The sequence below is a fragment of the Stigmatopora argus genome, chromosome 11, assembly GCF_051989625.1.
Source record: "Stigmatopora argus isolate UIUO_Sarg chromosome 11, RoL_Sarg_1.0, whole genome shotgun sequence".
Taxonomy (NCBI): domain Eukaryota; kingdom Metazoa; phylum Chordata; class Actinopteri; order Syngnathiformes; family Syngnathidae; genus Stigmatopora; species Stigmatopora argus.
This window is the reverse complement of record NC_135397.1, coordinates 10,956,755-10,977,822: the sequence shown is the minus strand read 5'-3', so window position 1 is coordinate 10,977,822 and position 21,068 is coordinate 10,956,755. Positions and strand designations below refer to the sequence as shown.

Sequence of the window (21,068 nt, the reverse complement as noted above, 5' to 3'; positions counted from 1 at the left end):
TGTTTAAATGACCATATAATGGTCATTTAAAACTCAATAGACTGAGTAAGTGGTCACTGCAGTGGAAATCTATTCAAAGGTTATCATTCACTAAACGTATTCATGGGGGGACCAGGTGCAAGAGTATGTGTTGCAGTAGTTAGTCAAAGAGGGACGTCAATATTTAAAACTTTTGATCTCTTCCAGCCCCTCCCACTTAAAATTGATTCTATTATCATCAATTGCAGCTAAGAAGTAAGCCATAGGAAGTCACAAGATGCTAATAAAATAAATAAATAATAATTTGTCTATTTGTTCCACTTCATTACTTTTTTTTACTTTTGCATTTTCTAAATTACTATTCAAATAATATTTTTCCCCCAAATAGATGCTTCAGGAATATTTTTTCATTTGCATAAAATTATTTATCTGTTTTTTTTTTAAATTTCCCAACACAATACGTGCGGGCAACACCAATACTACAATAAGATGACACATCGGGGCAGCAAAATGTGAGGACAATTGGTGCTTGGGTTCCAAGATTGAGACCCCTGCATTGTATGGATGAGATAAAGAGGAATAAGAAATACATTTAGGGGAAAAAAAATCTAAATGTAGGCATAAAATGAGTAAAATCGGGAACGTTGAATTCTATAAATTTTGACAATGAAAAGAAAAGGAATTAACAACGATACATACGTTATTATCATTTTAGCAATAAACAGTAAAATCATTATCAGATCACGCATTAGCTTACCAAGGCTATTCTTTCCTTCCCACTTTTTCTTAGCCTGCACCTTGACACTCATCAAACTGACTCTTTTTTCTGTAGTTTCTCAGCCAAGATCCTACTTTCATATTCCCCTCTAAAGTTTCCCAGTGGCTTCCCTTTTCTCAGGATTGTGACACGTGGCTTTTCATGCGCCGTCGTCTCGTTGGCTTGAAAAGAGGACAGTTCCCCACAAAAGAGAAGAAGGTGCGTATGCGGATCAAACTGCACAATACTTCAAATGCTTCGGAATTCGGGTTTTATTTCTGGCGTCAACGCAGGTAACTGTAGCGGGTGTTGCCGCCATCAACGTAAAATCATCTTTTATGAAAATATACGGGCTGTTCACAGTATAGACAAAGATGTGGACTTACGTTTCAGAGAGGTTGAACACCTTTTGGGAATCTCCGCTCACAATGTGATATGTGATTTGATCGTTTTCTCTGTCTGTTGCCTGGAGGGAGACAAAAATGCAAAACCTTTCAAGGTCTTAAAATGCCATTAAAGGTTGACGGCTACACAGTGTGAATGGTGCAGGAACATATGGATAGAGGAGTGAACAGCAAATCTTTCAGATGGAATCTTGGCGGCTGGAAAATTAATCAAAGAAAAAAAATGGCAATTTGTTGAACCATTGACATTGTGAGAGGTTGAGCCATTTGCGATCACTATTTCTTTTTCCATCCACTTTTTTCGCCGCTCCATGCGTCAAGTTTGCAAAATTGTATAGTTTTGTCCAATTTAAATAAATCAAACATGGATAAAAAATATCACAGACACTAAGCATCCAAAATCTTTCAATTTCGCAAAAACCTAAAAGTTTAATGGCCCTTTAACTTCAAACAGCATATTTAACGCCAACAAAAATGTATTGCATCTCTCCTACTGATTTCCAACCCAGAACAATAAAAAAATAACATTAATGGTTATTATTCACATGTAAAAACTGCCTCGAATTGCCTCCAAATCAAAAGGAAGCTAACCAAAATATACAAAAGAGTGCCCCACAAAAGAAATAATTGCACACCATCAATAATGATAGAAATCAATTTCATTTAAACTCGGAGGACTGGCTGTGAATGCTTATGTTTCAAAGCTAGTAGCCACACTAGACGTCCATGTTTGGTTTATAAAACAGAAAATGTGGGAAAAAATGATCATTGTTTTCATTCATTGAGTCATTCATCTTCCATACCACACATCCTCGTAAGGGTTGCAGGGGCAGCTGGAGCATATCCCAGCTGACTTTGGGTGAAAGGCAAACTACACCCTAGACGTTTCACCAATCAGTCGTAAGGCACAAAGAGAGACAAATGACCATTTGCACTCAGTCGTACTGCCGCTAGCAGGAATCAAGCCTGTGCCTGCCCATACCAAAGTCAGGCGAGTGAACCCCTACACCATCAGGCGATGTCGTTGTTTTTTATTTTCAATAAGCAAAGTTAACAAGTGTCTTATATGCAGAAATGTGTTTTATTGCTAAGAGGCCAGAATCCTGAAGATTGGAATAATAAAAATAAAAAGCAGCTCTAAATAATAAATCAGTTGTTCAAATGTCTTTTAATATATCAGTCTTAAACTTTTCAATTAATTTTCACCCCTCAACACAAAACAACTGATGGATTGAAGTGGTATTTACCCCTGATACAATGCTAAATTATCAATTTAATAAAACGAGACACAAAAATCAATACGCAAACCACAATAATAGTAATTGTTATTGCCTGGAGGGAAACACAAATTCCAATCAAAGAGGGACCCTTTTTTTTTTAGATACAGCTTATTTTACCTGACTAATGTCAATAAGGCTGGCAGCGGATGAACAAAATGTATTTGCTGTTAGCCCTCACAGTTCAAATCCACAAATGATAAACTCATTTGACTTTGCTGTAAGAGCATAATAATTGCTACTTGACGTCTATCATTGTCAGTTCCATCAGAATAGTGTTTTTTTAGTTTGTATGTTTAGAGTCAATGACTCACCTGCATATTCAGCAGGATTGCGCCGATCCTTGAGGCCTCGCTCACCTCCAAGAAATAGATGGAAAGGGGGAAGCGTGGTGGGCTCTGGTTGTTGGGGGGCAACACTTCTATATAGACAGTTGTGATGGAACTCCTACAAAGAATAGTAAAATTATTGGCATATGTAGAGCATTAAGCACAATGAACATTATATGTTCTAAGTAAATTTTGGTGAAAAATATAATATTTTAAGCATGCCTTATAGTTTAAAAATATTGTAAATATCCATTATGGCTGCCACCATGAATCAACTAATAAACAAATGATCAATGATTAAATTAACAAACAGCAATTTAATTAAAACTGTCCAAATCCTCTTGTTTCATCTACCTCATGGTATATAGTCAAAAAATATATATAACAAATTATTTTTCATTAAAAAAAAAGATGAGTGAGTATTTTACATTTTTACAATGAATCATAATGAGATATAATGCAAACATCTGCTCCTGCCTTTTAAATAATGATATTAGTTCCATAGCTTTAATTAGAGCATAGTTTTTGCTTCCATTAAGCAGATTTAGCTAAAGCAAAGCCCAGACACTGATAACAACAAACATCTACAAAACAAAAACGGATTAATTGACAATCGTTTATGACAGGTGGAATTCTTTTCAGTTGCATTCATTCAAGCATCCATTTAGAAATAAAAAAAACTTCCTTCATAAAACAAGCGACCGTACCTTCTGAGGGTTTCTGGCGCGTTGTCCGACGCCTTGACTGTTAGCGCGAAAGATCGTCCAACAGCGAGGCTGACACCAGGCGCCACCGTGATACGGCCCGTGCGGTTATTGATGACAAAATGTCCCTGAGCGCCGGCCAGGATCTCGTAGGTCACCAGTCCGTTTAACCCCTCGTCAGCGTCGTCCGCCGTTAACTTTGGACAAGAAACAAGCGTATTGGCCCGACATTTATGCACTGACCAAGCGTGAAAACGACTCCAACTGTTCTTGATGTCTGGCGATTATCAAACAAATGCATGCTTTGTTCTGGAACATTAAAGCTATACATGGTGCATTGAAGATAAATCCTCACAATGGGTGGTCGCTGCATGTTGACAAAAGAGATCAATACGGAATACAGCGAATGAATTTGAGGCATTTGAAAAGAAAGCGGGTATAGCTTTGATTTTAAAAGGCATCAGTCCATCTCAGCCAATTATCTAGCTGCGGTGCAAATAACTGTGGGTTTCTTTTAAGCACTCTGAACTCAATGCACTTTGTTCCCATATTTGAGTTGACCTAAAATCTGTTCAAATCACCTCTTTTGTTGCTCTATGTTTTAGTGATAATAAAAGCACTAGACACCTAATCAGAATGTTCGTAATGTCAGAATGCTCATTCACCACTCCCAGTTAGAATGGATCGGACATCTAGTGCCGTCAATAGTAGTTTAAAATAAAATCAGAAACCATCAAGCAGGACCAGTTTTTATGAATTGACTATTATTTAGATGTAAGACATGTAAACGGAATTCATTTTTCATTAAAATTTGCATGCATATTTAAATATCAAGGTCATTGTAAATGCAAATTTGCATAAACATTTAATGAACTACCTGAAATTTCACATAGTTTAAAACTGATACTTGAAAATTATTTTCAAATACTATTTTGTATATAATTTTTTAAAATAAATTATTATAATACATTTATTCATTTTCTGTCCCACTTATCTTCACAATGGTCACTGGGGGTGCGGGAGCCTACCTCAGTAAATTATGGGCAGTACACAGGAGACACAGAGAATTGGTTGCCAACCTCATTTATACTCACCCTCATACCTAGCGGCAATTCAGAGGACAGGCGACAAACCAATTCCACAAATACCAAGTGGGTGCAGGTTTTCCTACCAACCAGAGAGGATGACACCTTTTCACCAATCTTATCTCGAAAAACTATCATGAGTTGATGGCAGTCAAGTACTGCTTGTTTCAGCAGAAACCTTATTGGTCAAACTCTCCGTGCTGTTGGAATTAAATCCTGCATTTTTCATTTAAAAGCTGAAATGTATTTTACAATGCTATTTAGGTATGTACCTTTGTGTATAAATGATAAAAAATGCAAACCTTTGACTGCAATTTATATATATATTTTTAAAGACTAATTTGTCATTTGAAGAACCACAGAAAACAAATGGAAGAAGAAGAAGAAGCAACAAGAAGCCAACAAAAACCGAGTGAAGTAACACTTGACTAGTCAGCAGCTCTTCCTATAAAGACCTTTTGTACAACATGGAATAAATAATTGCCTCCATTGCACTTTCGATCTCCCGTTCAGCTGCACATACTATAATACACTCGGTAAACATTTATCATCCCACCCTAATCCTATACAGTGTGTACACAGAATATATATTTGCAAGAAGCTGAAGAGAAACAAGGCTCGCGACCTATTGATTCCGTTTTTACAGCAGTGTCTAAAGAGGCAACCTTTGACGTTCAACACTCATGCGAAATCTTCATCCAGCCTGAAATGTTAATGTTGTTTTCCATTTTCAATTCTTATTTATATTTTCATCATAATATGTTTTCATAATTCAAGAAAACAAGGTATATATTTTTTTATTAAATTGATTACCTGCAGCACCGTCTCCCCAGGTTGCATGTCTGTGAATAAGTCCACGGTGTAGGACACCTGCGCGAACGTGGGGGTGTTGTCGTTGGCGTCGATGACTAAAATGTTGATGGTGGCGGGGACGCTCTGCTGGACGCCGTCCGATGCCAAAATCTGTAAGGAGAACACATTGTATTTGCTGTAACCTTGCCGGACGTATACGTATACATATTGTCGCTAAATAAGGAGGCCACTCTGCCAATGTTCTTTCGAGGAGACTCTGAAAGGATTCAGGTTTCACAATAGATAAAATGTATGTTCAACAGTGTTTAGGTCAGGTAATTAACATTAAACCAGAGGGTTTAAAAATGTCCCAATTGTTATGCATCTGACTCATTATTGTCAAATAGGTCAAAATGGATTGTACATCCTTATAAACATCAGTGGAACATGATCACTTACTCCAGCCATTCCATTTCAAACAGGTTTCATGTCTATCATTGTCAACAGGCAGTGAATGTGAATTATTTCGTTCACTGATGTGAAACACACCAATTCGGTTGGCATCATGCAGAGAAAATCTCTCTTTTGTGACATCAATTCTTTGCATGTTCGAGGAAGATCACCCCGAGCAAAATACGCCAATCTACTTCTAACCCTTTGACCCCGACAAACAAACCAGAGAAGCTGGCGGTCAAAGATTGCCGTTAATTTACCACGCCAAGCGGGAACGGCGCTCACCGTGAACGTGTAGGTCATCTGCTTCTCCCGGTCTACAGGTTTCAGTAGCCTTAGGTAGCGGATTATGCCGCTGGAGGTCAAACTGAAGATCGCCATGTGGTCGTCCAGGGTTATCTTCAACATGGGGTCTTGAGTCTTAAAAGAATAAATGACTAAATGAAATACAACAAGAAAAACATTGCCATGACAACTCGGGAAGCATCGATGTGATGGTCAGAGCGAGAAACTGAAGGATGTGTTTTTAATGGGAGAATTTTTAAAAAGTGAGACAAAAGCAGAGATGATTATTGATTTGGTTCGGCATTTCTACCACTCACATTTTCATCAGAAAGGACTTTAAAAAAAAGAAAGAAAGATATGCTTCCAAAAGGGCTGCCACAAATTTGTTGGTCGATTAATCATTGATTAATTTGCCGAGAAGTAGTTCTTATATGTATATAAAAAATGTTGAGGTCAACAATGTCTGTATACGATCTAACAAATAGCAAAATAGTTTTAAATTAGTTGTTGATTAGTTGATAGTGACAATCGTTGTAGTAGGAGTTCCCAAATACAGCATTATGGTATAAAAGGCATGCCAGAAAATCCATCTTACATGCAATAAGACAGCAGGTACAGGTTCGATAGCAGCACAGCAAAAACAATTGCATAAAGAACATTCTTCAAGTCAACTCATTTCAGTCAATAATAACATTGACATTTTTCATCAAACAACTGCTCTTCATAAAAAATAGGTACACCTTCACAATATAATGAACACAATATCTTCAAGTGGAAAGGTAAATATGAAAGACTTTTAAAATGCCATTTTATGTAAGTAGCAGAGTGTAATATTCCTTGCTTTCATTATTTATTTATTTATTCTTTTTTTTTTACTTCAAAAGATGCATGTTGTATTTTCTAGACAAAGGAAATTGTTCACAGCCAAGGTTGTTTCTTTTTTCAAAAAAGAAAGGATTTGTTTTGCTTTTATCATTTATTTTTTTGTTTTTTTATATAAAATGCCTTCACTCTCACGAGAAGTCATTTAAAGTGTTTATTTGTTTTTTTTAGTTTTTTAAGATGTTTTTAATGAAACTGCGTGTATTTTCTAGAAAATACTGTCAATAATTTTTATTGCTTCATTTTTGTAACAATAGCTAATACATTTTGCATCAGTAACATGAAAAAAGTCAGTGAATATTTTGGGGATTTTTTTTTTAAAACAATCTGTTCAAGCCAAAAAGGAATTGAGCGTCAATTTTGTTTAAATGGGTGAATAAAAATGAAACTGAAGTATAGTAGTACCAGTTAAAGGAGTTGTAATAGTACCAGGTTTATATTGGTACTAATAATAGCCATAGTAGTGGCTGCGTATTACAAGTTGTAGTGAATTTCAATGTCATTAGATTGTGTTGGTGTACCTTAAAAGTTCCATTAACCGTCTACTACAGTCCCAAATGATACCGCACACACATGATGAGTGGGGATGTCCTGAGTGAGAGCACACATCTGATCGCCAGCCTCGGCTCCATTAGCCAGCAAATGAAACGCAAACTATTTAAAATTTGTACTAAATTTGTACTTATTAATCAGATCAGTGTCAGGTTGGCAGATTGAAGGAAAATGCAGCTTTAATGGTGTATCATTAGCGAGAATAGTTGCATGACGGAAAAAGATATAATAATCCTCCCGGTGGAATGGTCACAAAATACGGAATAATTTTGGGGGGAAAAAACTCAGGACGTCCTCTTAATATCATCAATTTTATGGTAGCATCCCTTTTACCTACAGGTGTATCACCAGGGTCCAGCTACAATGATAAACATGGAAAATGACTTATCAATGAAAGATAATACTTTTTTCACGCATACATGGAGAATGGCTATGATCGATAACCCCCTGTACCTCTTCTATGTCGTTGTCCAGCGCTACAATCCCCAGCGGCGTGGTGAGGTTGACCCCGGCTGAGATGGTGGTGCCCACCGGGGATGACTCGCTCACGTAGCCCTGATACGTGACAAACTGGAAATACGGCGCCTGATTGTTCTCGTCCAGGATTTCCACCACCAGGTCAGCGTAGGCCGGCAAAGGATGACCGTTATCCTGTTCCGCCTGAAAAGAAAGAGCAAAGGAATCCTGAAATCATGATATAAAGTATGGGTCAAAAGTTTGGAGACACTGCCATTCAATTGCATGAGAAAATGTTTTCAAACTTTTGAATGGTAGTAATAGACAAAAGTGTATTACTGCCTTGAGCGTTCAATTTGTTCTTGCAGTGGAAATATTTGTTGTTTGTATTCTAATAAGAAAATTAGCTCTAATTAATGATTTACTATAAATAAATGTCATTGACAACAATAGAGTTCCCATCATGTAATGTCATTTATTCACTGCAGGCCTTTAAGTTCAAATCAATTCGATATCTAGAACCATAAATTGCAGCCAATGAGTTAACGGATAACTCAATCCTCATCATAGTCTGTTTTTGTCATCCTTTATGCATAACTTTTATTCAAAATTTGAGTTAAACAAATTTGTGTACAAAATAATTCAATCCCCAATGCAATAGTGCCCAATTTCTGATCATGTGGTATCAAATTGTCCCACTTTTTACAACCAAGGGAAGCAATTGACATTTTATAATGTGCATTTTTTAGAATATTGAAGTCTATTGCTCAGGTTTTTTTTTTAGTTTTGGAAAAAATAAAATAAAATGAGACATTTTTAGAAACTTTGTACCGTTGTATATAAATGTAACAGCTCGGATACAGACTAATGTTGCTAAAAGCAGGCGAGGAAATGGCATCTGATTGTCCCTCCCAATGTAATTTAAACTACACCAAAGGTGAGCAAATTTAATCAGCGCTTTACCGAGAATAGGGGCCGTAAGAATTAGCATAGACGATGCGGTTGATGTGAGCTGCGCTGTAATTAGAGGCTTTGAATGCAAAAGGCAATGAGCTTTCCATGCATAGGGCATCCGGCTGAGTTGTAAAAGTAAACAAGTGCATCAGTCAGGTAGTGAATGCTGGCTGCAATCAATGGAAGCACAGCAGATTGTCTTTGATGTATCTGAAAGGGTTGCGAGAAACTTCATTATTTCAGTCTAACTTTGAATTTGTATTCGGATTGATGCATTTCGGCAATTTAGGGTTCATAGGAATCGGCCGTGGGGTTCCACTCGATCAACTATGATTATCCATTCATCCGTCTTCTATAGCACTGCTTTGGTCCTAATTTGGGAAGCAGATAAGATAAAGTGTTTCCCAGCCGACTTGTGAGTGAGAGGCAAAGAACCATTATTGGCAATTTATTGTCCAATATGAAGCTAACTTTTTGTGTGAGGGGAGGAGTACCTTAACATACCAACTGGAAAATGGGCGTTAGTGCATTATGAAACTAAGCTTTTTTTCAAGCATCTGAATATTCATTGAGCGATTGTTTGGTTTTTATTTTATAACGTTTTAAGTAATTAAAAAACAGGAAAAAACTAAATATTTTCTTGTTGTATTGTCAATGAAAAGTATTTTTAAAAATCAAAATGGCAAATTCAGTAAATATTTGATTTTATTTAATTTTATTTACCAAAAAAGGTGGAGAAAACTAAATACTATTTCTTTTTTCTATTAACTACTATTTCGGTCATCCTATATTAAAGCAAATTTGTAATGAATAAAAATTTGAATTTTGCTTGTGTAAAACAAATCCTATTACACTTCTTGAATCCTATTCTCTCTGTTCATCCATTCAACTTCATGACTTTAGAAGAAACAGAGGGTTGAATATCTTGCTCAAGTACACATGGACAATATCAACAGGGTCTGGGATTAAACCCCAAATGTTTGGAAGGGGGAAACAACAACCAACCCAAACTGAGTTTCGAACCTGAACTCAGAACTACTCAATAAACAGATAATATCCAATCCATAAGGATTACAACACCAATATATTTTAAAAAATGCAGTCAGCATCCCTCATCATCGTAGTAGCAGTCATAATTGCAGAAAATCTTCGTATGAAAAAGCGTCAAAGGCATATGTTATCACAGGTTTATTCCTAAAATATTTTGGACTATAAATTGCACTTGAATATAAGTCACATTTTTGAGAGAACATTTTTTTTTAATTATCAGAAACGAAGAACAAAAATATTTAAAATAATATTAGTAAGAACAATAGGCTAAATATGCTTCTGTTAACAGTTTTACAGATAACTATAGCCTTAAAAAAACTAAATATCTGGCTGTCAGATTGAAAAAATCTCTGGCAAACTGTTAAAAAAGTGCAATTTATAGTACAGAAAATATGGTAACCAGGGAAAGGATGTCGATTTAAATGAAAATAAAGCCCGGTTTATTTCCCTTCTCCTCTCAGTGCAATCGATTTTTATAACCTGGTGCATTAGCGCGCATCATCTGGCGTGTCATCCTATCCAGTGAGTGTCCCCAAAATGTGTCTTGAGAGCAGCTCGACTGGATCAAAGCGAAGTAAAGCGCTGGAGTTCTGTGCTATCATATAAGCGGCCTACACGCCACCCACACATGGAAACCTTACAGCAAGCAGAGCAACATCACTTTATGCTGTGACCTGAAACCAATTCTTCACACGGGTTCGGTTTTGTCAGAGCGGCACAACGAGTCTTGGTGCGGCTCAACTGTGTCGTTAACTGTTGAAAAGACTCCAGATTACCACCTGCTGCAATGTCAAATTCATATACAACCTGTGTTACATTTTTTGGTCGCTTCAAATGGATTGGACATCTTCTAGTGATAAATTAAATGGTGTGTGTGTGTGGTGGGTTGGGAGGGGGTGAGGGGTACATCCTGGCCAGAGAAAGAACAAAACTAGATTTTAAAAAGCAAATTACAGCATGCTTTTCCTTAGTACTCTCCGATACCACCATTTTAGTGCTGTATCAGTACCCATAATAGCAACGGTGTGGGTGTAAAACTACTTATTACCAGTCTCTTAACGTGAAAAATTCAAGGTGTTTCTGGTACAAGTACTCAAGGGAAAATAGCTACTATTGACAGATGAAGTGCATGCGTCACCTGAATACTATAGCACATTCGAGAGTAGCAAAAGGAAGACAGGTGGTATATAAGGTTGCAGTCATCTCTCGGGAGTCGACTCTTTAGCCGGTCCTCTTATACGGGAAGTGGCGCCAAATGACCTCGGTTCTGTTGCCACCGAGCGGAAGATTCACTGCTTATCACTTGCTGGCGCCTTTCCCAATCGCATCATCCCTTAAAGTGTCACCATACATCTTTTTGTTGTCTTTTCCCAGTGTATGATAAGACCACTTCATTCTGTGTACAGCTCCATTTGTTCCCGGCTCTGCCCTGTCAGTTGTGTTTGATGCAGAGCATTCTCGTGACACCAATGTCTAATTTTCACTCTGGTACCTCAGCGGCTATTCTCAACTGTGCTTTACCTTCCTCCCTCTCTGTCAATAAAAAAAATACGACCATCCTCCACAAGAATCTTTAGTCTTCCTGCTTTCTATTTCAGCGCTGCTGCTGAGTTTTACCCTGGATATCACTGACTATTTTTGTTAAAAAAAATTAATGGCGCTGTGATATTAGAATTAAATCCAAATATATCAGTTAAACCTAATAGCTATTCTATTAAGCCACTTCATCCCACTTCAACTAAATTGGACTCAGCGGCGTTGACACATTGATGATCTTTTGGGTTGGGAGCCACAAGTGGTTCCATCGCTTCAAATTAAGATTCATGGGAGACAAGCTAACTTTTTCCCTCATGAATCGTCACATCAACTCATGCTCGACCTCCGAAACAGCTCTAGATAGGCTAAAACAGCCTCTGGCCATTGAGGTTATCTCTGCAGAACAGGTGGACCAGCCAACTCAAACTTCATTAAAATGGAAAAGTAAGACTCACCCCAAGATTCTAACAGAGATAAACATAACCTAATTTAGATAAACATATAACTTAATTCCAAATCAAAACATTTTAATACCAAACGGATCATTTGGACAAACATCAAGAAATAGAAGATCTTGACATTGACATGAGTTCAGTACTAAAATATACACTAACCCCACAACTTAGCTACAAAGTGGATGAGTAATACATAGAACAACCACTAATCCTAACATTAAGGTTCAAACTGAACAGCACCAGATAAACCCCAATACTCCCAGGAATACATTAACCCTCAATTGTGGTTCAACCTAGACCAGAAAAAAAGAAACAAAACACTAATACTGGTGTCAGACATGGCTGACCACCAGCCCAGCACTATGGTCGAACCTGAACACGCAGGCAGAATAAATGTAAACAAAAGAAAAGCCTTAAACCTAGTATGAACTAGATTTATTGGGGTTCACAACTGGATCTGCACAAAAAAATGACAGCACTAAAACTATTTACCTAGAAAAGCAAATGATGAAAATGTACTAAATTAAAAATTGTGATCGAAACTGAATCAGGATTAGACCTAAATAGAAACTAAATTAGACCCAGAATAACACTAGAATACAATCCTGACCCAACAAACACAATCGTACAGAATGTAGACATTTGCTGTTTCCCCTCTGCTATTTTTAATAAAAGGTCAAGTCTTCTGTAGAAATTTGAGTAAAACTAAAAGTTGAGCCAGTTTGGGCTATGCAATTTTAATGAGCACATTGAAATTCATCCTTTACCTTGATAACAAGCGTGAACCTTTGATGCAAGTCCCTGCTGATTGGCTGAAGGACGCGCAACTCTGCCGTGGTTTTGTTCAGGGAGAAGTACTGAGGATATGTGACCGGATGGCCTACAATTAAAAAAAAACATTTAAAAAAAATACGCTTTACGACAGGGCCAAAAGCAACGAGAGTGATCATTCAAAAGTCAAAGCATGGCATCGCAGCAGAGGTGATGAAGATTAAATGAGTAAAATCAATGACGGAGGGACGTGATGGACTTACCAACCAGGATGAAGTAAAGCATCCCGGGCCTCTCGGAGGGTGGCTGGATATTCCTGTCCATGTCGACAGCACGTATTGGAGGGGTCACATTCAGGGGGTTCAATTTGCTCTGTGGTGACAAGATAGACAGATTGTGTGCTACATTTAGGGTTAGGTCAACGAACACAACCAATTCTAGGAATACTTCGGTATGCTACTATCGTTGCAACAATCACGACCAACATTTTAAAGGTCTTAAGGTCCCAAAACGTATGGTTTTGTTTTGGTCTTGGACCGATTGGGTACGGGGGGAACTTGATTCTCTGTTCAGATCAGGACTAAATCTGCTGTTTTCCAACTTACTCTCTAGGCTTGAGATTTTCTGTCAAAACCAGTCAATACCAGCCCTGAGTGCTAAATTTAGACCTCTTGGAGAGAGAGAGAGAGATCTCACTTTATTTGTTCCTCTTTTTTTCCTGGTAAAGACAGTAACTAAAACATATACCCTGTTATTCATGGCTGCATCAGAATGCTATATTTTAGGGATGTATATGCATCGATCATTGGACCCCGATTTTTATTTATTTATTTGTTATGTATTATTTATTATTATTATTTTCTGCCAGCCCAGTCAAGAGGTATATTAAGAGATATTTTGGATTGGTCTTGGCCAGTTCTGATCTCATATGGTCTGTTCATGAGCAGAACACTAGCCTTCTATTTTTTTTTTATTCATATTCTGTCTTGGGCCTCCCCTCACCTTTATTACAACCATCACTTTTTACACTGCATTATGCTTTTTAGTACATATTTTGGTCTGAAAAACCCTCCACAAAAGAATGGGTTTCCACTCCTGATATTGAGCATTGTTACATAGAGATATTTCCTAAAATAACTTTTAGCATGAGGCACAAAATCTGCCCCCCGAAAAATCTAAATGTCGTGTTGTTCTGTATGATAATACCACTGGTTTGTTTATGCCACTCGTGTTTTCTGCTTTGTGAGGTCTGTCAGATTTGAGCTCTTTGAAAAGAAAGTCAACAAAAGAAAGGCTTCTCGTTTAAACAGAATGTGCCTGAAGCTCTGTCCGTCGATATTCTTCTCCTAATAATGTTATCCCGTTTCCGTCTGCATAGGGAAAGGATTACTGTCATGCCTGCGGTCGCCATCGCAGTGAGCATTTGTACTTCATTTTCCTCTCTGAACAATGGCATGGGGATGCTTTGTCACTTCCTGTAGATTTTGATTCATTTTGGGACAAGTCACTTTTTTGTTCAATAATTGGCTACCATTGACGCCACCCGATGTGCAAACCATTTTGATTGGGATAGGGGAATGAACGAATTGTGGCCACTAAGTTAAGTTTGTGTCCCTTCTTTGTTACTTATAGGGTGGCTTACTCCCCAGTTTATTTTCGGTAACTTATTTCAAAATTTGGAGCACTCCCATCGACACCGTGCTTGGAAATGATTCAGTTATTGGAAATAAATAGGGATGTATTTGATTACATTTTGGTGAACCATACAGTTTTGGCATAAACTGTATGCGACCTTTGGGTGCAATGTTAAAAGTGGTAATATTCCAAAAGTCAAAACAGCTCATTTTTAGAGCAGACCTGGTTTGTCTATGCCAGCCAATGAGTTCTGGTACCATTAATCACATAAAATAAGCAAGAAGCCACGAAAGACAACTTATCTCAATTTTTTTTTCTAGTTGAGCCACTTATTGATTGCTCTAAATGTCAACTTCTTTGTGTTAAGAGAAGGAGAAAATTCCATCCACATGCTTTGCCTGAGTATTGACAAAGCCAGCCTTCAATTTAATGAACCGCTGCAAATCAAGCTTTTCCAATTAGCATGCTTCACAAGGTGTCACAATATCAGCATCGTGTATCGAGGTTAATCTACCTGCAATGGTGAAGTCGGCCATTTTACCAATTTAGCAGCTTTACAACATGTTGTCGTAGCATAATTTGTTTACCGTGTCATAATTTGAGATTTTCAGTGCAGATGGCTTGACAAATGTTTAAATCTCTCCCCTGGGGTGTGTATTTATGGTATCTACCAGCTCTGGGGTAATCCTCACAGACTTCCCTAAGAAGTCTTCTCGCTTTCACAATGTCTGCAGGTGTGCTAAATCCAATCCCCCTGGCTCGGCACCATCATGATTAGCTTTAATACCTTCCTCTAGTGATCATTATACAATTGGACTCGAGAGCTGGGCATTATTTTACATCAATTTAATAACGTCTAGGCCGATTAATTACAATGCATTCATCAATTATGAGGTGACAAAGCTCTCAGTGGACTAACGCGTTGAAAAGAAAGGATGAACAAAATGGGGGCAGGGCTGTTGGGAACAATATAGAAAGTCACAATGTCCATGCGTTAAATTGATCTCCGGGGGAGGTTTTACCCTATTTCAACTATGGAATCGGTTTTATTAATGGGGTTGTTTGTTTGTCTGTCATCCTTACATACAGCCTCTATTTTCCCATTTCCAACTGGGGAATCGGGGTGTCATATATAGCCCCTCATCACCATCCCCTCTTGTTTTCTCTTTTCCACCTAAATAATCAGAGGGCCAGTATAGATATATTTTCTCTCATCCACCCTTTTTTTTCTTTTTCAACAGCGATATTGTTTTTTTTCCACCCTATCCACTTTCTTGTTTTCCTTTAAGATTATTTTCTGTCAGACCATCACAGTCAAAATTCGGTGAACCACTATTGGTGACAATAAAAGTCAATAAATACGTTTTGCGATGACCAGCTAGACAACTTTCCCAAGACAAAACAAATTCAGAATTTCGTAATAGGAACTTCACTGTTACAACTTGCACGGGTGACTTGATTCCATCCTGCCAAGTAAGAAAAAATAATAAGTGAATAAAAATGTTAAAATTCTTCATTCAACATGACTGCAATATCAGTCATAATTTCCAGCAAAAGAAGTCAGATGCACGCAGAGAGACGATGGGGGCCAGGACGAGAACCTTTTCTTCTCGTGAAGAATTAGTCTCTGCTTGTATTCTGCCGCTTGGCAGCGCGCAAAGCTTTTATGATGAATTATACACTACATCCCACACTTCAGCCTCAGTTGAAGGGAAGAGTTTTGAATAAACAACTATGGTGCACTCGTGCTTCATGTTTTGGAGTGAAACAGAGGGGATAAACATCCCAAGTTGAAGCAATGACCAAGGAAAAGGTTTTGAGGACATGCATTCAGACACCGACTTCAGTAAATCCAGTCCGGATTACTCCGGTCTAGCCAATCAATCTAATTTAACACGGGTCAATCCAATCACGTCTAATTTAGATCTAACTGCTGATAAAACAAACAGCGATACAAATTGGGATCACCAATTTTCCTCTCCGTATTTCTTGACAGTTTTCTAGCTCCTATAAATTCTGCGGGTGTAACTGTCATCCAACACAGCCTCCAGCTCTAATTGCTGGTCCAACACCCTGGAAAATTGCCGTCGGTATTACCATAGTGACGCCTCTCAGGCACAGCGGTATTCTCCCTCCATACAGAAATGAGCTTTAAAAGGGGAACGAAAAATGCTATGATATTATCCAAACGCGGAATGGGGAAAAATGACCTTGCGACTCTTACCGGCTCGGTGAATTCAGGGATGGCGGCGCGGTAGGTGAGGGGGTGGCAGTCGTGTGTATTGTTGACCAAAACGCACGGCAGGAACATGGGTCCAAGGTCGTCGCCATCCAGGACGTCCACCGTTAGCGTGGTGGTGGCGGTCCGTCTGTTGGGAGGGTAAGGCGCCCGGTCCTGCAAGCGGAACAATCGTTTTCGAGGTGGCAACCTTTAAACTCCCCGCAGAGGCGCTGATTTGTGAGCTGGCGGCGCACATACTCCAAATAGAATCAGGGTAATATATCATAACACTTCAGGGCAGCTAGTTTGTAGCAAACAGTTGGGGACGTTATTATACTATACGCTGGAGAATATTACAATCACTATGAATGTGCACAATAAAGTTGTACTTTTTCTTTATGTCTGAGTATATTGTCTGGCATTTTGACTATCCAAAGTCTCTTTTCTTTCCAATGGCACAGTCACATTTCTATTCAAGTTATTGGATTTAAAGCAAGCTTTTTATCTTTAATGAAAACATCAACATTTTGAAAACTAGAAAAAATGTTTTGGTCTTAACTGAAATAAAGAAAACAGATAAATCAGTCTTGCATGAGCAAATGAAAGAGTAATATATTCATTTTCAAGCAAATTTCCGAAGCGTTTTAAATATCATCGACGCTATCCTATTGTAATTTCTTCCTAGAATGTGCTGAGAAGTGAGTTGGAGTTCACAGAGCCCAAGCCCAATTAAACTTTTGAAACGCAGAGCAAGAATGTGTATATATAGGAGGCTTTTTCCTTCAATTTTTTTCCCTCAGGCATTTTTTTTGAAAGGTTAAGTCATGTGATCATCCAGGCAAAACGAAGGAAATAATTTCAGTTGCAGCTACAGCCTAAATCTTCTATCCTGGTATGTCTAATCTCATAAATTTATTTCTTAGGGTGATTTACCGATACGTTCTAATGAAATCAGACCCCTGGCTGTGAAATACTTACTATAAGCGAGCCATGGAGTCATTTATTCTCTCGACTGCCTGCCCAAGGGCAGTGTGTACAAATGCCATCACCAATGATTTTTTTAGCTGTTTTGATGGCATCATTAGGACGAATTGTTATTACTGCATGTTTTCCAAAGAGATGGACGATAAACCCCTTTAGGCTGCATTTGAATCAGCTGTCAAGCAGAGTTGCCCGCCAAACACTGCGTGAAGTGATAGAAGTTGTTGTTCTATCACCAAAATTAGATAAATTACCTGAAATTTCGAAAATAAGTGCTCAGTAGGTGAAAATAGAGGCCCCAGAGGGAACTATTTCAGCGGAGTAGGGCATTTTTATATGCTTTATTTTTCTTAAGACATTAATAAATCATTTTCTTATAATTTTCTCTCATTTTTGTGTGTTTCTCACATCTTTCATTCAAAATTGGGACACTTTGACCAATTTTAAAGGTTTTAGTTGGGTAGTTATGTGAGGACCGTGCAACGAATTACAGAATTTACATATAAAGTACACTTCTATTTGTGAAATTTTCAAGTTACGAAAAAAGTTCTGGAGCCAATTAATTTCGTAAGTAGAGGTATGACTGTAATATTGTATATAAGATGGAACAATATTTCATAATAAAGAAAATAAACGCTAAAAAATACATTTATATTGTATAGAAAATAATTTTAGCGGCTTGTTATAATTGATATTTTACACAACGTCCTAAATGGAATTGAATTTTGCAATACTTGAGTTAGCAGATGAAAAATTCTACTGCTGTATTGCATTTAGAGCCACATTTCAATTGCAAGGCAGATGGCAAGATGAGTCAATATGGTTTTATAAAGATATGAAGGTCCCCAAAACTACATCAGAGGTCAGGGGACTGCTTGGAGCCTGCACTGCTCGGTCACACGCAGCATGTCAATCATCTGAAGGTCAATATCAGCAAAATCAATGAACTCGCAGCCGCCTCGGTCTTTGCCCTTTTGGGGTGTACGTGACGACTTCATTTCTGGCCGTGACACCTACTCTAGTTAAAGGTGATCTGAATTGGAATTCTCTGCATCCGTCAAGAGCTGAGATCACTTACGTTAGCTTGGATCAGAACCAGGTATCGTGTTCTCTCTTCGTAGTTGAGCCTCTCGGCAAGAATGATGTTTCCTGATAGAGTGTTGGCGACGCTTACTGTGTTGTTGGATTCCTGTGAGGAAGAAAAAAACATAAAACATTTTTTTATCCTTTGTAGGGCACTCACTGACTGTCATTACAGGCACTGGTTGTCTACTACATTTTGACTGGATAGCTTCTTGTCTAACAAAGGGTTAAATATTTAGAATTAGTGGAAGTAATTTCAGAGTTAAAACACAATACATTTTCTAATAAAATCTGTTTTACAAGGACCAGGCTTCCCGGTAACTTGGCAACCAAACTGTACACTGAAATAACTGCAGACTTAGTTATGAGTTGACCGGTTCAGCAAATATACAGTTAAGTAGTAGCCAAAGAAAAAATGTCAACAGTTACATACCGGGTCATTGGAGTTATATAGCACGCTGTATTCTATATGTCCATTGGGTCCATCATCGATGTCAGTGGCTCCATTTCTTCCTGAGAAGCCGGTAAATATGGTTGTTCCCACTGGGGTGAGCTGAAAAAAATGTGACGAAAAGCCTCAACTTCCAGTTTGTTTTGTTGTCGGTCATAGCCACTCTGCGCCATTAGCCCAGTAATTTTTTTAAAAAGCCAAAATGGAACCGACAGCCGAGGTCTTAGCTGAGGGCTTATGCTGACTAAATGAGTAAAAATAATAATGAGAGTCAAGGGGGGGTTGGATGTCCACGGCACGGAGTGCTTTTGTGCGCTGCGATAACACACTGGACCTCGAACGTATAGACACACAACAGCGGAGTCAAAGAAGGCAATTGAACGCAACACTTCAGAGGAATTATTGGCTGGATCGACTGTAGCAGGAGGTTTGCGAGATGTGGGGTTGGACGGGGGGACTTGTACAATGAACCAACACAGCTTGAATGCACTCATGTCAAATACAGACAAAGGTGCAAGGCACTTTGCCAGAAGAAAATCAGGATTAAGAAACTGTCCTGGAGCGGAGGTCATAACTATTATTTTTTTTACCATGAAAGAATAATTTTTACTAGTCAAAATGTCACTAATTAGAGGGGGACTTTGAACCCACTCCGTTAGAAGGGTGAGGAAAATGACATCAAGAGTACATTAAATGAAGGGAATTAAAAAGTTTTTTTTTTAAAAGAGAAGTCAGACATTTTGATTTGAAGTTTGTATTTTGGTGAAAATTGAATTGGGAAGTTCATCCAAATAAAATAATCTTTCAGACAGATGAAACGCCGAAAATGTTCGCTATGGATTCCAACAAGTGTTGCACCGATACCGATTCCGACAATCAGCCGTAAAGTGATTGCTATAAAGGCTTGGTCTTGTGTTTCATTGATGGAAAGAGGAAGAACAAATGTTATTGTTTAACTCTTTGGTGTTCCTTGACAGCACTAGACTTCCCAATAATATTTTTCATTCGACGTGAAGATTGCAGTGATAGTGAAATAGACCTAAAGTTCAGAGACAACCATGTAACATCAGACGTTTAAACAGATGATTCTAAACATCGTTTAAAACACAACACAAACACACAGAAAATTTACCTTAATCTGAACATTGACTCCATGTAACTGTGGTCAGTGTATTTTGAACATGAAATTGGATGTAAAAGATTATCATAACAGGACCTCCAAAAAATTCCCACAGACTTATGGCTGTAACTGAACGGGAAATAGTTGACTTTTTGTTTAGAGGTAGTCGTTTTGGCCAATTCCAGGGTTGTACTATGACTGACTCCCACAATGGGAATGACCGATCAGAAGCAGTTTGCTCTTCTTCATTCTTGAATTTGCTTCCATACTACTAGTACTTGTGGCAATGAAATCCAAATCACACCAGAGTTTTAAGTCACACTGCTGCATCAAATTGTTGTTCCTTACCTCATTGATCGCCACGTAGTAACGTGGATGCTGAAATCGCGGCGTGTTGTCGTTCCGGTCCCTCACCACAATCCGGACCTCGTGCAGGATGACTGTACCGACCAGCTGGTTGGTACACTGGACTTGAACCACAATGGTGGTGATGTAATTGGGAGGCTGAAAGAAAAAAAGCATGAATTCAGAACTTTGTTGTTATTTTGCCTTGGGTTGTCATAATCCAATGCACAAACTTATTTTGTTTTCAAGCCAATGTATATTCCTAAATTCAACACTCCCGTTACATCTTTCTGTTGTTTAAGAGCGTCCATTTTCTCTTAGTACATATTGTAAAAGTATAGACATAGTGGTACTGCTTTACTAAGTTGTTTATACACAAAATGTATTAAATTTTCTACTATGAGTTCTAATTTTAATTCAAAAAACATGAGCCAAGTTTTTTTTTCCAGTATGGTTGAGAAAAAACACGTTGCTAGTTGTCCATTCAATTTTGATCAACTGGCCATCTAAT

At 38.1% G+C, this 21,068-nt stretch overlaps 1 protein-coding gene across 1 annotated transcript in view; it reads right to left on the bottom strand.

Annotated features, from left to right (window-relative positions):
* LOC144084474 (protocadherin-15-like) overlaps nucleotides 1–21,068 on the bottom strand; it is a 154,605-nt gene that overhangs the window by 65,442 nt on the left and 68,095 nt on the right. Inside the window, exons 8-19 of the mRNA XM_077612938.1 lie at nucleotides 20,561–20,716; nucleotides 19,075–19,194; nucleotides 18,637–18,747; nucleotides 16,581–16,751; nucleotides 12,985–13,093; nucleotides 12,718–12,830; nucleotides 7,953–8,159; nucleotides 6,066–6,200; nucleotides 5,349–5,498; nucleotides 3,454–3,647; nucleotides 2,732–2,864; nucleotides 1,123–1,202 (exon numbers count right to left, since the gene is read on the bottom strand). Coding sequence (XP_077469064.1) covers nucleotides 1,123–1,202; nucleotides 2,732–2,864; nucleotides 3,454–3,647; nucleotides 5,349–5,498; nucleotides 6,066–6,200; nucleotides 7,953–8,159; nucleotides 12,718–12,830; nucleotides 12,985–13,093; nucleotides 16,581–16,751; nucleotides 18,637–18,747; nucleotides 19,075–19,194; nucleotides 20,561–20,716 — 1,679 coding nt within the window. The remainder of the gene's footprint in view (nucleotides 1–1,122; nucleotides 1,203–2,731; nucleotides 2,865–3,453; nucleotides 3,648–5,348; nucleotides 5,499–6,065; nucleotides 6,201–7,952; nucleotides 8,160–12,717; nucleotides 12,831–12,984; nucleotides 13,094–16,580; nucleotides 16,752–18,636; nucleotides 18,748–19,074; nucleotides 19,195–20,560; nucleotides 20,717–21,068) is intronic.